This window comes from Lachnellula hyalina (assembly GCF_007821495.1).
Source record: "Lachnellula hyalina strain CBS 185.66 chromosome Unknown contig00037, whole genome shotgun sequence".
NCBI classification, from domain to species: Eukaryota; Fungi; Ascomycota; class Leotiomycetes; order Helotiales; family Lachnaceae; genus Lachnellula; species Lachnellula hyalina.
In genome coordinates, this window is record NW_022157151.1 from 72,670 (window position 1) to 84,773 (window position 12,104).

The following is a 12,104-nucleotide window of genomic DNA, read 5'->3' on the forward strand; positions in this document are numbered from 1 at the left end:
TTGATTGTGTTTATTGAATCTGCGCCCATTCTCACCGTACTGTACGCTTCCCAACGATTGTTTATATAAACCTTGTGACCTGGATTGTCCTTTGCTCCAGTACGAACGAACACTGGTGCGGCCCGGAGATAAGGCCACAGGATTCCCTTTATACATCGATCTTGAGATTGAAAGTGGAACTGACCTCCGCAAGCTGCTCTTGGACTTCAAATCCATTTTCAATCTATTCTTAACTCTTCTTCCAGCCCAGTGAACTAACAATTGTCACTATCAGATCTTCTAAAATGACTCGTCTCTTCCCCTCCCAAGATACCCTCCACGATGCATTCCAACCTGCCGTTCCCTTCGGTCGTCGCCCAGCTATTCCCCAATCAAACCCTGTGACTCCAAAACGGACCCCTCTCCAAGCCCGCACCGAGTTCTACACTATATGGTCGGCTGCCGATGATGCGAACAACAATGTCAATGCTTTAAGCGCGGAAGCTACAAAAGAACTCGAGAAAGCAAGCGCTGCGGCTCGAGCCAAGACTGGAACAATTGAACTTTACTCGGCCCAGTATTATGCAGCTTGCTCTTTTGGGGGTCTGCTTGCTTGTGTAAGTGATAAACCATTTCGGCGCCAACTCAAACTCAATGCCATAAAGGAGAGTGATCTAACGTCGACCAGGGTCTTACGCATAGTGCCGTCACACCTCTAGATCTGGTCAAATGTCGTCGTCAAGTCGACTCCAAGATGTACACTGGTAACTTCCAAGCCTGGGGTAAGATTGGTCGTGCTGAAGGACTCCGTGGTATCTTCACTGGCTGGGGCCCAACTTTCTTCGGATATAGCGCTCAAGGAGCTTTCAAGTATGGAGGATACGAGTACTTCAAGAAGTTCTACGCCGATCTTGCTGGGCCCGAGAAAGCCGCCAAGTACAAAACTGCTCTTTACCTTACCGCAAGTGCTTCTGCTGAATTCATTGCCGATATTGCTCTCTGCCCCTTTGAGTCCGTAAAGGTTCGAATGCAGACCACGATTCCACCATTCGCTAAAGGTACTTTCGACGGTCTTAGCCAAGTAACTAGCAAGGAAGGTTTCGCGGGCCTCTACAAGGGATTGTACCCTCTTTGGGGGCGTCAAATACCTTACACGATGATGAAATTCGCTTCTTTCGAGACTATTGTCGAGATGATCTATGCGCGTATGCCTGGCCAGAAGTCTGATTATGGCAAGGGTACTCAAACGGCTGTCTCTTTCACTGGTGGTTATCTTGCCGGTATTCTCTGTGCTATCGTCAGTCATCCTGCTGATGTTATGGTAAGTTCCATCTTGTGAAGCGTGATTCAACTAGATCTCATGAATGATAGGTCTCCAAACTGAACGCAAACCGTCAATCCGGGGAAGCTTTCGGTGCTGCTATAGGACGTATCTACAAGGACATAGGCTTTGCTGGACTCTGGAACGGTCTCCCGGTGCGCATAATAATGATAGGTACCGAATCCTGCCCTTCTACGCTGTCCTTGTCTTCTTTTTGGGAATGCTCACAATTATAATAGGTACATTGACTGGACTTCAATGGATGACATACGTGAGCATAAATGTCCTGGTTATGAGGTTTTATACTGACAAACTTCAGGATTACTTCAAGATTGTCATGGGATTCCCAACTACTGGTGGAGCGGCGCCTCCAGAGAAGAAGTAAACGTGGGACTGGATGTAAGTGATGAGTGTCACAATTTGTCAGAGCATCAATATAAGGGTTTTATTGGCCAAGACAACTACAAAGAGGAAAGCTCAGAGTATAGGAACAGTAAGATGGGATGGGAATAACATAACCTTAAAGGCACGGACTATGTACATAAGCGAGCCCCTAGCGCCTCAATCTCCTGAATCTATAACATGACAATGAGTATATTGACTAGCTAGGTACCTTATAAAACAACTGAAATTGGAAATAAAGACTTTCTCTCAGGTTAATTTGCACCAACTAATTCCTATAGTGTCTTACGGCCACCTCCAAAAAACGAAGAAGCTTCACGGTGGACAGGAAAGCCGGCACCAATCCATCATGTGCCATGTAGCGGACATTAAAAGTCAATAAGAATAAGTGGCGCCTTCTGTGTCCAGCAAGCTCAAGGGCTTATAATGGGTGGTCTTTTTTGTGCAGATGGCCTTAAATCACTATAGGAGCCAAGACCTCCTTACTACATGTATCACGTGCTTCACCTCGACAATCACCCCTATTTCTACTGCAAGTCCTCAAAGAGTACTTGACGAAACACTAGTAGCCTTCTAGAAGCCTTGAAATACCTAGTAGCACGCCGCCTGTAAGGTACAGTATTTCTGCAACGGACACTTTCAGACCCCACTGCTACTGTCATTGGCTAAGCACTTGGTTGAATATATGTTAGCATTACTATTGCTATTACCATATAAATACTTGTTCCTCAACCTTTTGCAAAGCATTACGCTACAAAAACTGACTGCGACTTGCAACAAAACTTGGGGCCCCTGCAAAAGTACTATAAAACTTTCCTTTGTACCTGGGCACGACTTGATCTACAGCAGTTAGTCGCGGGTAAGAGGCAATGATAGGCGAGGGGTTGACAAGATAACGACTTCTCTTATCTCTTGCAATGACATGACATAATAATGGATGGTGTGCATGGCATGGCATGGCATTGCAGATATCCCGCTGTTTAAAAAGGATGGATTTAAGTGTATACCTGAGGTTTACAGTATATACATCACCTCATATATTATTGCGTCATAATTTACTATTAATTGAGATCTTATTCAGATTGGTTTCTTCTCCGAGGGACATGTCAGGTACAAGTATTATTCATCCATCCACTTCTTGCTCTTTGACACACATCCAATTGTCACCCCCATATTGCCAGCCTTCCCGGAAAAACACAAGGTACGCCCATACTGCCAATCACACCCCCCCAATCTTGTATGGGAAAAATAGACGTGTCCCGTCATCAGTTGCATACTCCGTACCGATCGATTGCGGGACCAAAAGGGGCAATAGCGAGGCTGCCAAGGAAGCCTCTTTCAGCTCCCATGACCCCTCCACTGTGCATACCTATCATTCCGTCTTGTAAACATTTTCTAGTCTTTTCATTCTAACATTTCTCTTGCATACAAAAGATCCTCAAACAATCAAATCTCCTCATCCCATTCATCTCAAAGCTGCAATCATGAGCGCAAGCGGAAGTGCCAGAAATAGCACCGAGGTGAGCCATGGCCGTGGAGGTATGTATGCTCCTTCTCCACCTACTTTTTATCCATCGTCTCTGACATATGATTTCGTAGGCGCCGGAAACATTGGTCAAGATAGCACTCCGTATGCTTCCCCTACTATCGCCCTTCCAGATACAGATCTAACAATAGCCCAGCTACGGCGACGGAGAAATCGTTCGCGAAGGCGCAGTCGGTGATCACGGCGATGGAGCCTTCAGCAGCGGCCGAGGAGGAGCAGCCAACATCGGCTCCCCAGGTCTCAAAGCCACGGCACGAAAAGACGACATCGTTGTGCCAGAGATAGCGCTGCGACCGAGCTCGGAGAACGAGAACTTCCACGTCGGCAGAGGAGGCGAGGGAAACGTGCACACTGCTGCGCCAATTACACAGAAGCACCCGGAGGGATTGGCGGATAAGCTGAAGAACAAGCTGTTCAAGAAGAAGGTTGCGAAGAAGGAGGAAACCACGACTTAGGTGGATACATTGGTTAGAGAGGAGTGGTAATGGAAAGCAATGTTTGGGGAGGAGAGTGGATAATGGACTAAGGAGAGCTTGGATGGATTTGATACCACGCTTTTATGCGAAGTCTTTAACTTCACATTCTGCGATCTCCTGAGCTATAGAGAGTGGGGATAATAACCAACAATATACCCGGTATTTAAAAATGATCATTTGTCCAAGTAAGAAACCTTCTACATTCACGTTCCTGGACCAGAAGCCTACGGGTGGTGTGAACGGGAAGCAAGATAAACAATCACATTATGGCAATTCGATCCGACAGATCGCGTCGACTCTTGAGTAATTTCTGAACTCGATGGCTTCTTGAAAGGTGTAAAAACTTTAAACTTTCTATAAAGCCATTCCCAGACTTTTTGGCAAGCATGGTGTACAACTAGCGCGCGGTGCCTCTCGCGCGCGTACCGACGTACGGAAAGAGGAAGAGAAGGGGTTGATCGATCACGGCGCGTCACAAATAATCGTTCTCTGGCGAAAGCACACCTCAATTCTCGCCCTTTGATTCCATTCGACAGGTGCAACAATATTCACTCCCTCTTTGGCGCTTTCCCCCATCACGACAATCTGATTTCGACGAGCGCTGCTTGTGTTTTGTTGCGTGAACCCCCCCCCCCCGCCTCCTTCACTCCCAACTTTGCGACCGCCTCCACGGGCACTCCGCCTCTGCTCATTCACAATTCCTCCACAGAAAAGAGGCTCAGGTGTCTTCTCCTCAAGTTGATAGCTTTCCCTATACCCCAGCTTCTCCGAGCTAACGCGCGCGTTCTCTTCAATTTTGCTACGAACCCTCACACTTGGTTGTCCCCGGAAAGGCGCCATGGCACCCAAACATGGCCTCAACTCTCTGCAACCACCCGAAGACAATCACAAGCGCGCAAAGACCTCCTCGAATCCAGCATCGCGGAGTGCGACGCCTGCCGAACAAATCGGCGCCAAGGTCCCTTTTGTGGTACATTACCCGAACGTGAGCACGAAGAAGAAGCTCTCGAAGAAAGAGCAGGAGCTGGTTGACAATGCCGAGTTCCAGATCTCGCCTTTTGTTGCTAAGGGCAGGGCGAAGGAAGGAGAGCTGGATCAGCACTATACGGTTACGCCGAGTACTGAATGGGGCGAGATGAAGAAGTATAATAATTTCATAAGTGAGTGCTTGCTTCTGGCTAGGTTTGGCTTGGCTGGAGCAAATGCTAACGGGGAGCCATAGTTCAAGGAGATACTTATAAAAATAATCACTTCGTCTATGTACGGAGTGACGAGACGCCAAAGGAGATTGACGAGGAGAATCTGAAGGTATTTTGGGTGGCTAGGATATTGCAAGTTAGGGCGCAAAACGCACAGCATGTATATGCACTGGTATGGCGCTTCTCAATCACTTTATAAGGGCAGCTTATTGACAGAGTAGGTTGCGTGGATGTACTGGGCAGACGAATTGCCTCCTCCAAGAGTGAGAGCTCCAGATCAAGTATCGGCGTTAGGGGGGAAGCGGACATATCATGGCAAGCACGAGTTGATTGCGTCGAATTATATGGAGGTTCTGGATGTGCTTTCTTTCGCAGGCAAGGCAGAGGTGGTTGAATGGGGGGAAGAGGACGACAATATACAATCGAAGTTGTACTGGCGCCAAACATTCTGTCGCGAAACACAAGAACTTTCTGTAAATGCCTCATTCTCCTAATCTCTTCAAAGTATACTAATAATCCTACAGAAACTCCGAGAACATTGCGTTTGTAAAGGCCACTTTAACCCCGAAGTTTCCATGTTCATTTGCGACAACCCCTCCTGCAAAATCTGGCTACACAAAACATGTCTCATAAATGACATCCTCAGGAAGACATACACGAAGCTCGTGGGCACCGAACCCGAGATCAACGGCATCGCAAAACCAAACGGCAAGGGAGGGAAACTAAGCAAGAGCAAACCATTCGATGGTAAATTTTCAGCCAAGATCAAGGATCAGGGAGATAATCCTCCAACGATTCTCATTAAGGATTTAAGATCTGGTCAGAAGTCGAGGGAATGGGAGGAAAGCATCCCGTGTCCAAAGTGCGATACGATCTTACAATAGAACATCTCACCAGTATACGTTGTATCACATTTCCTCTACGATCCAGCACTAGAGTCACGGCAATCCTATTTTTTCAAGAGCAGATCGTAACGGAGGACCTTTGAGGCTATTTCATTGCCTATTTGTTTTTTCAGCTCTGTTTTGCGCTTGGCTAGGCGTTCGGACATGGAAATCCAGTAATTTGTTTCACTGCATATATTTTGTGTTTTTCCATCTACTCGACGCATGCATACATTTGTTTTTCGAAAGGGGATTGGGACAATCTGTGGGCTGTTTATAGCGAGCAAAGTTGGGGTTTGAGATTCTGGTATGTGGTAGGGATCAGAGGATGAGGATTAGAAGACAGGATCCTAGGTAATCTGCTATGGATGTAGTGGATGTAACATAGGGGTAAATGGTGTGATATGCCGTGATATGAGCTAGTATTACAGAAATGAAGAATAAATTACACATAATACTTGAGAGCCTTTCCTCCCGAGCTCCAGAGCATTCATCCATTTTCTTTGCAATACTTTGTAATTATCATAACTAATTAGCTTCAATAAATCCCACATACATATCACTGCCCCCTCTCCTGCTTCCTCCTCCAAATATCAACCAAAGCCTTAATCCCCTCTTCCTCTGACATACACAGCTTCTCCACCCCGCACGCAATCATCAAATTATCCACCAGTCCATCCTGCCCATCCACCTCCAAGAACTCCTCTACAGACCACCCTTGCTCGTCTCGCAAATGCCCATCGGTATGTCTCTCTACCTTATGCACGGCTTGTACTTTCTTGGTGTAACCGAGCTTTTCACCCCTTAGATAGCCTAATATATGCTTGCCTAATGCTGCGCCGGCACCCATTTCGTAGGCGGTGCCGACGTCCATGGATGGGCCGCGGAAGGGCGTCATCTGGCTTGGGGAATTAGTGTTTTGTTTTGTATGTTCCAGCTCGGGCGTGATCTATTTGAGTGAAATAAATGGATGGGTAGATGGATCGATGGAATAGATGAAGAAAATAGCAATTAGAATAGAAGCAATTATGTCTATCTGGCTTCAAGACCTTGGATAGATAGATATATAAAGGTAGAAATAAGTAGCAGTAGATAGGGGGAACGTGATTGCTTCCTTACATTCGCCAGTATCCCATCAGCAGACGCAATAAGCTTCATATTCGCAGTCCGGATCGCGTCCGCCATGGCATGGCTCCCCAGCTCAACGGACGAGATCTCGTTGTCGAGGGGAAACAGGCCGATGGCCCCATGCAGCGTGCAGAGGGCCTTGAGTTCAAGGCCGCGGGCAACGGCGTTGGGGTAGAAGACGTCGGGGCCGGCGAGGTATATTTTTGGCTTTGGGGTTTTTGGTGGGGCTGAGGTGGGGGTGGTTGATGAAGACATGGTGGATTGGGTTGCGTGGATGGGGACTTTGGGAAAGGAGCGTAAGTAAATGGTTCTTTAGTTGGGATATTAACTTGACTGACTTACTTGCTTATTTAGTTTCGTCGTGGTAAGGAGGCTTGTTAGATGGAGGAGAATGCCGTATCTTATATTATTGTGTAGAGGCAAAGATCTTGGAGAATGGTTACCTAGAAATGTCTGAGCTAGCTCTGCTTTGTCTTTGAATGGTCAACACAGTTATTCAGTCATGTGAAGGCATCGTGACCCTAGTCTTGCCGTTTCTACCGTATGGCAGTAAGCTTCTTTTGTAAGATCTGCACTACAAACATCTTCCGCTTCAATGAAAGTTGTATTTTCCTCATACAATTGTCGTTTACAATTCTCTTTCTCTACTTTTAATATTTGCACTACTGTTTCTCATGATATGCTTGCGTTTTCATCACCATATCCCCAGAAGGGAGAGTCATTCTGTGTTTACTTCTTGCGCATTGCATTCATTCGTCAAAGGCGTTCATCAGGAGATTGGCAAACGCCTGCATTCGTCACATTCCAAAGATAATAGACTTAGATGAGGCTTTAGATCCTCTGGAAACATATTAATCTATCCATAGTTGAGTAGTCTCACTTCTCATATCTGATCTATCCTCGAAAGCCTTTGTTATACTGCAAGCGGCTGTAGGATAGTTGAGCCTTTGACCTTTCTTGTATGATTCAGCGGAGAAGAGCAAACACAAAAACAAACGTCAAAATTGAATTGTAGCTGGGTTTGTGTGAATCGCAAACTGAGCTAGCATTGCCCAATTCTCTGAGTCGTCGCTCGTGTGGTTCCTTCCTCGCTCAAGTCTATTCAATATTACTATTACTCTGTTTCAAAATCCACTTCCACTTCCACGCTCACGATCTCTTCAATCACAAAACATACCTATATTACACTCTTTTATCCTTACCGCTGGGGTTCTCATCAAATTGATCTATACCTACACCCGAAAGTGTTGCACGTCTTGCCCGACATCCTATGTACAAAATGGAAAATGCTGGGGTGGTCGCTCTCATGCGCTCGCAACCGGTGAATCCAGTCGATCGAGAAGATTTTGAAATCCAAGTATCACCCGGTTACAAGGCCCCTTGTAGGATATATTACTCTTCAACGCACTCAGATCGCCGTCCTCCTAACCCCGGCTCTCCCCCTGTCAAGCCAATTGCCCCCAAAGCTTTACCAAAGACATCTCCAGAGAATTTGAACGCAGAGCAAGCCTTAGCCCGACATACTCTTGAGAAGCAATATAGAGGAAGCAAAACTCATTACGACACACTTCTCAAGACGTACCACGAAGACCGCGCGAAATGGGATGTGGCAAACCAAGCATACCAGGCAGCCATCCACCATGGCGAAGACTCTTCATCAGAAGAAGACGCCTCGTCAGAAGATCATCACACTCGGCCGGACCCCTTTTGCATATTCACACATGGCAAAAGTACCACCCTCGACGACCCACACGTGCGTTCTTTCTGCCTTGGCTTCGCACGTACTGCACCCATCTTGCTCTTCCAGGATTATAGAGATGAGATTCTCCGAGTCCAGACATTTCGCTCGCTCGCAAATAGCTTTGCAAGTGTGAAGGCATATTCTGGGAGGAGTCTTGGTGCTAGGAATGCAGCTCGAGCAACTGTCTTTTCGACGATTAAGCGAGTGATTCTGGTTACCTTTCCTCTCGTACGAGACCTAGATATCCGTCATTCAGACTTGCTGGCTTTGAGCGCTGATACGGATGTGCTCTTTATCATCGGCGACTCCGATGCCTTGGCTCCAGAGACACATCTGAAGGAGATTCGGCAAAAGATGATGGCGAGGTCTTGGTGGATTAGGCTTGTGGGGGCGGATCATCAGTTTAAACTCTGGGAAGGAAAGACTATAAGAGATGCCATTCTCAATATTGCTGGTCAAATGGCTGCCAAGGTAATTTTCATCATTCTGGTATTTATGATGGACAATTACTGACTTTGTGATCATCAAGTGGGCTGTCGAGGAAACTCATAACTCACAGCTGACGGAAATGACAATCCAGTGGAAGAAGGGCGACGATGGGGAGTTTGCTACTCATTGGACTCCGTGGTATGCGCCACCTCCTGACCCGCCAAGGCTAACCGCTGAAATTACGCTCAACATCTCGGGAGGTCACCTACCTAGTGGAGCTAGGAAGTTCACTTTTAATCTCCCCTCAAAACTGTGAGAGAAAGCCCGCGAGCGAGAGGTCGATCATAGAGTATCAAGTGGCATTGGATAGAGCCCCAGTCAAGCTGGACTTGGCTGGACTGGTTTTCATTACACTTGTTCACTCTTCTTGAGATCCTGAATCTTCTAGGTGCCCCTTTCTGTAGTCCATCGACCCACGCATCTTGAAGAATGCGTAGCAAGATGCCATTATTGGCACAGCTTAGATAGAAGGCATAGACTGAGCATGGACAAAGTAGACAAATATTTGCAGTACAGCGATGACACTCGCCGTGCCACTTGATTCTGTGTATACTTTAAAGCTTCTAAGAGCAGTTTGAGAGCAGAAATCCGGTTTATGTGGGACAGGACGTCAATCCAAAGCTCAGCTGGGAGACCTCCAATCCCACATCGTCTTATTCGAGTCCAAGAGATACCATTTGGGACTGTATATAAAGACAAGCCTCCCCTCGGAGTGTTCATCTTGTGTGTGATTTGGCAAAGGAAGTATGACTCCAATACAGTCATAAGGTAAGAGGACAGAAATTAAGAATGCGATGATTTGTTTTTGAGAGACTCCATTACCGTGCACTATACGGATTTGATGGAAATTGCTACTTAGCAAAGGTTAAAAGTTAGCAAACATATTGATGCTGAAGCAAGGTAAAATTGTTTGCACGAAGAAATACGAGTTGTGTCGTTTATAATAACTTTTATACCCCCCACTTTCCTGATTCGGCATACGGAGGCTATTCCGCATTAGTAGCTTCCCTACATCGTGAGCTCCATCCCACTGCTTGACATTTCATACATCTACCTCCCAAAGTTCCCAGCGGGCCAATTGAGTAAACCAGCATTCGAAATGCGATTCCCAACTCTATCATTGCTTCTACTAGCTCATCAAGCCCAAGCATTTCAAGGTCAACACCCTATTCATGAGCCCTCAATCTCCTCGACATCGACATCCCCACTCTTAAAGCTCCACAAAGGCCTTGTAGAACACGAATCGATCACAGGAAACGAGCACAACGTTGCAAAATACCTCATTTCCTACCTAAAAGACCAAAACTTCACTGTTGAATCCCAAGACGTCGGTCCTTGGAAAGGCTCAACGAACCCTAGGGAGAATGTATTTGCATACATTGGCAAGCAGCGGAAGACAAGAGTGTTAGTCTCATCGCATATCGATACCGTGCCGCCGTTTTGGCCATACGAAAGAAGAGGAGATGAGATCTGGGGACGAGGAACCGTTGACGCGAAGGGTAGCGTTGCTTCGCAAATAATTGCAGTAGAGGAGCTTTTGGCCGCGGGGACGCTTGAGGAAGGGGATGTGGCTCTACTATTTGTAGTGGGAGAAGAAGTCGGGGGAGATGGCATGAAAAAGGCAAATGATTTGGGTTTGAGTTGGGAGACTGCCATATTTGGTGAGCCGACGGAATTGAAGCTAGCTAGTGGGCATAAGGGTACTATGGGTTTGGAGATCGTGGCAAAGGGCAAAGCTGGCCATTCTGGATACCCTGAGCTGGGGAAGAGCGCAAATGCCATGCTGGTTCCCGCTCTGAATCTTTTGCTGAACGTCGAGTTACCATACAGTGAAAAGTATGGTAACACGACCTTGAATATCGGAACGATGGAAGGAGGCGTCGCAGCCAATGTCATTGCTGAGAATGCCGGTGCTAAAATAGCGATTAGACTTGCAGACGGAACGCCAGCTGTTATCGAGAAGATTATACTAGATACTCTTCTAAAGGCGGATGAAGAGTTGGATGTGTTTTTTAGTTCAGGGTATGGGCCAGTTTACATCGACAGTGATGTACCAGGTAAGATTATTCTCTCCACGCCAATTGAACTCTACTAACACCTCAAGGCTTTGATACCATTGTGGTAAATTATGGCACGGATATCCCTAACCTGGAGGGAGACCATAAGAAATATCTCTATGGCCCAGGGACGATCATGATGGCTCACAGTGATCACGAGCATCTCGAGGTCAAAGACCTAGAGAATGCTGTCAAGGGATACAAAGCTTTGATCGAGCATGCATTAAAATAGTGATAAACGTTTGACCGCATAGCTCATTATACGTATATATCTACAAACTATATCGTCAGTGATTACGAGCTAACAATTTCCGTAAGGTGCATGTGCACATCCAAACTGACATACAAAACAAACATGCAGGATATTAGCAAAGATCCAGAACCTCAAGTTCTCTCGAAAGGGGGCTCTATTAAACAGAAGGACCAACCTATTGGCTTTGTTTTTCTTTTTCTTTTTCTCCAGAGAGGGAGGAGAGGCGGGATATATTTGCTATCACACCTTGTAGCAGTACTTTTATCACACCTCTGTAAACACCGCCACAGATTACCAATTTACTTACCATTGCCACCTCGAGGATTTGCGCCAACTTTGGCTATATACCCAAATCTCTTATTTCGATTTATAGCTTTGATGTTATAACCGCTGCAAAATAAAAGAGACAGGTTCTTCTGCTCGGCACTGCTTTTCACGTTGTTTTCGGAATTCCGGAAGCCTCGCTGGAAGATTGCTTCCCCTCAAAAACCTTAAAGGCTGTCCTATCCTAGCTAGGATTTTTGCCAGTGAGGGCAGTCTAGTCCACCTGGTGGCTTATGGTTGCTGGAAGGTCCAGACGTACCTTTTTGGTATTTTTTGGCGTGGGAAAGTCCAGAGTACTGTATTGC

The 12,104-nt window shown here is 46.4% G+C and overlaps 5 protein-coding genes across 5 annotated transcripts; 4 read left to right on the forward strand and 1 right to left on the reverse strand.

The window, feature by feature from the left end:
- Positions 1-284: 284 nt before the first annotated feature.
- On the forward strand, positions 285-1,685 carry MPT3 (Mitochondrial phosphate carrier protein, mitochondrial; the record flags this gene model as incomplete). The annotated part of the gene is made up of 5 exons (XM_031147585.1): positions 285-596; positions 668-1,300; positions 1,351-1,474; positions 1,540-1,571; positions 1,620-1,685. The coding sequence occupies 5 exons, from the start codon at positions 285-287 to the stop codon at positions 1,683-1,685; spliced, it is 1,167 nt and encodes a 388-aa protein (XP_031006833.1).
- A 1,501-nt stretch (positions 1,686-3,186) lies between these two features.
- Positions 3,187-3,703, forward strand: LHYA1_G002611 (uncharacterized protein; the record flags this gene model as incomplete). The annotated part of the gene is made up of 3 exons (XM_031147586.1): positions 3,187-3,241; positions 3,302-3,332; positions 3,385-3,703. 3 exons carry the CDS (start codon positions 3,187-3,189, stop codon positions 3,701-3,703), a joined length of 405 nt encoding a protein of 134 aa, XP_031006832.1.
- Positions 3,704-4,562: 859 nt separating this feature from the next.
- Positions 4,563-5,807, forward strand: LHYA1_G002612 (uncharacterized protein; the record flags this gene model as incomplete). Its single annotated transcript, XM_031147587.1, has 4 exons — positions 4,563-4,884; positions 4,947-5,095; positions 5,145-5,396; positions 5,448-5,807. 4 exons carry the CDS (start codon positions 4,563-4,565, stop codon positions 5,805-5,807), a joined length of 1,083 nt encoding a protein of 360 aa, XP_031006831.1.
- Positions 5,808-6,366: 559 nt separating this feature from the next.
- On the reverse strand, positions 6,367-7,190 carry LHYA1_G002613 (Uncharacterized protein; the record flags this gene model as incomplete). Its single annotated transcript, XM_031147588.1, has 2 exons — positions 6,367-6,756; positions 6,927-7,190. The coding sequence occupies 2 exons, from the start codon at positions 7,188-7,190 to the stop codon at positions 6,367-6,369; spliced, it is 654 nt and encodes a 217-aa protein (XP_031006830.1).
- A 3,074-nt stretch (positions 7,191-10,264) lies between these two features.
- Positions 10,265-11,454, forward strand: LHYA1_G002614 (putative carboxypeptidase; the record flags this gene model as incomplete). The annotated part of the gene is made up of 2 exons (XM_031147589.1): positions 10,265-11,222; positions 11,270-11,454. 2 exons carry the CDS (start codon positions 10,265-10,267, stop codon positions 11,452-11,454), a joined length of 1,143 nt encoding a protein of 380 aa, XP_031006837.1.
- Between the last annotated feature and the right edge of the window lie 650 nt (positions 11,455-12,104).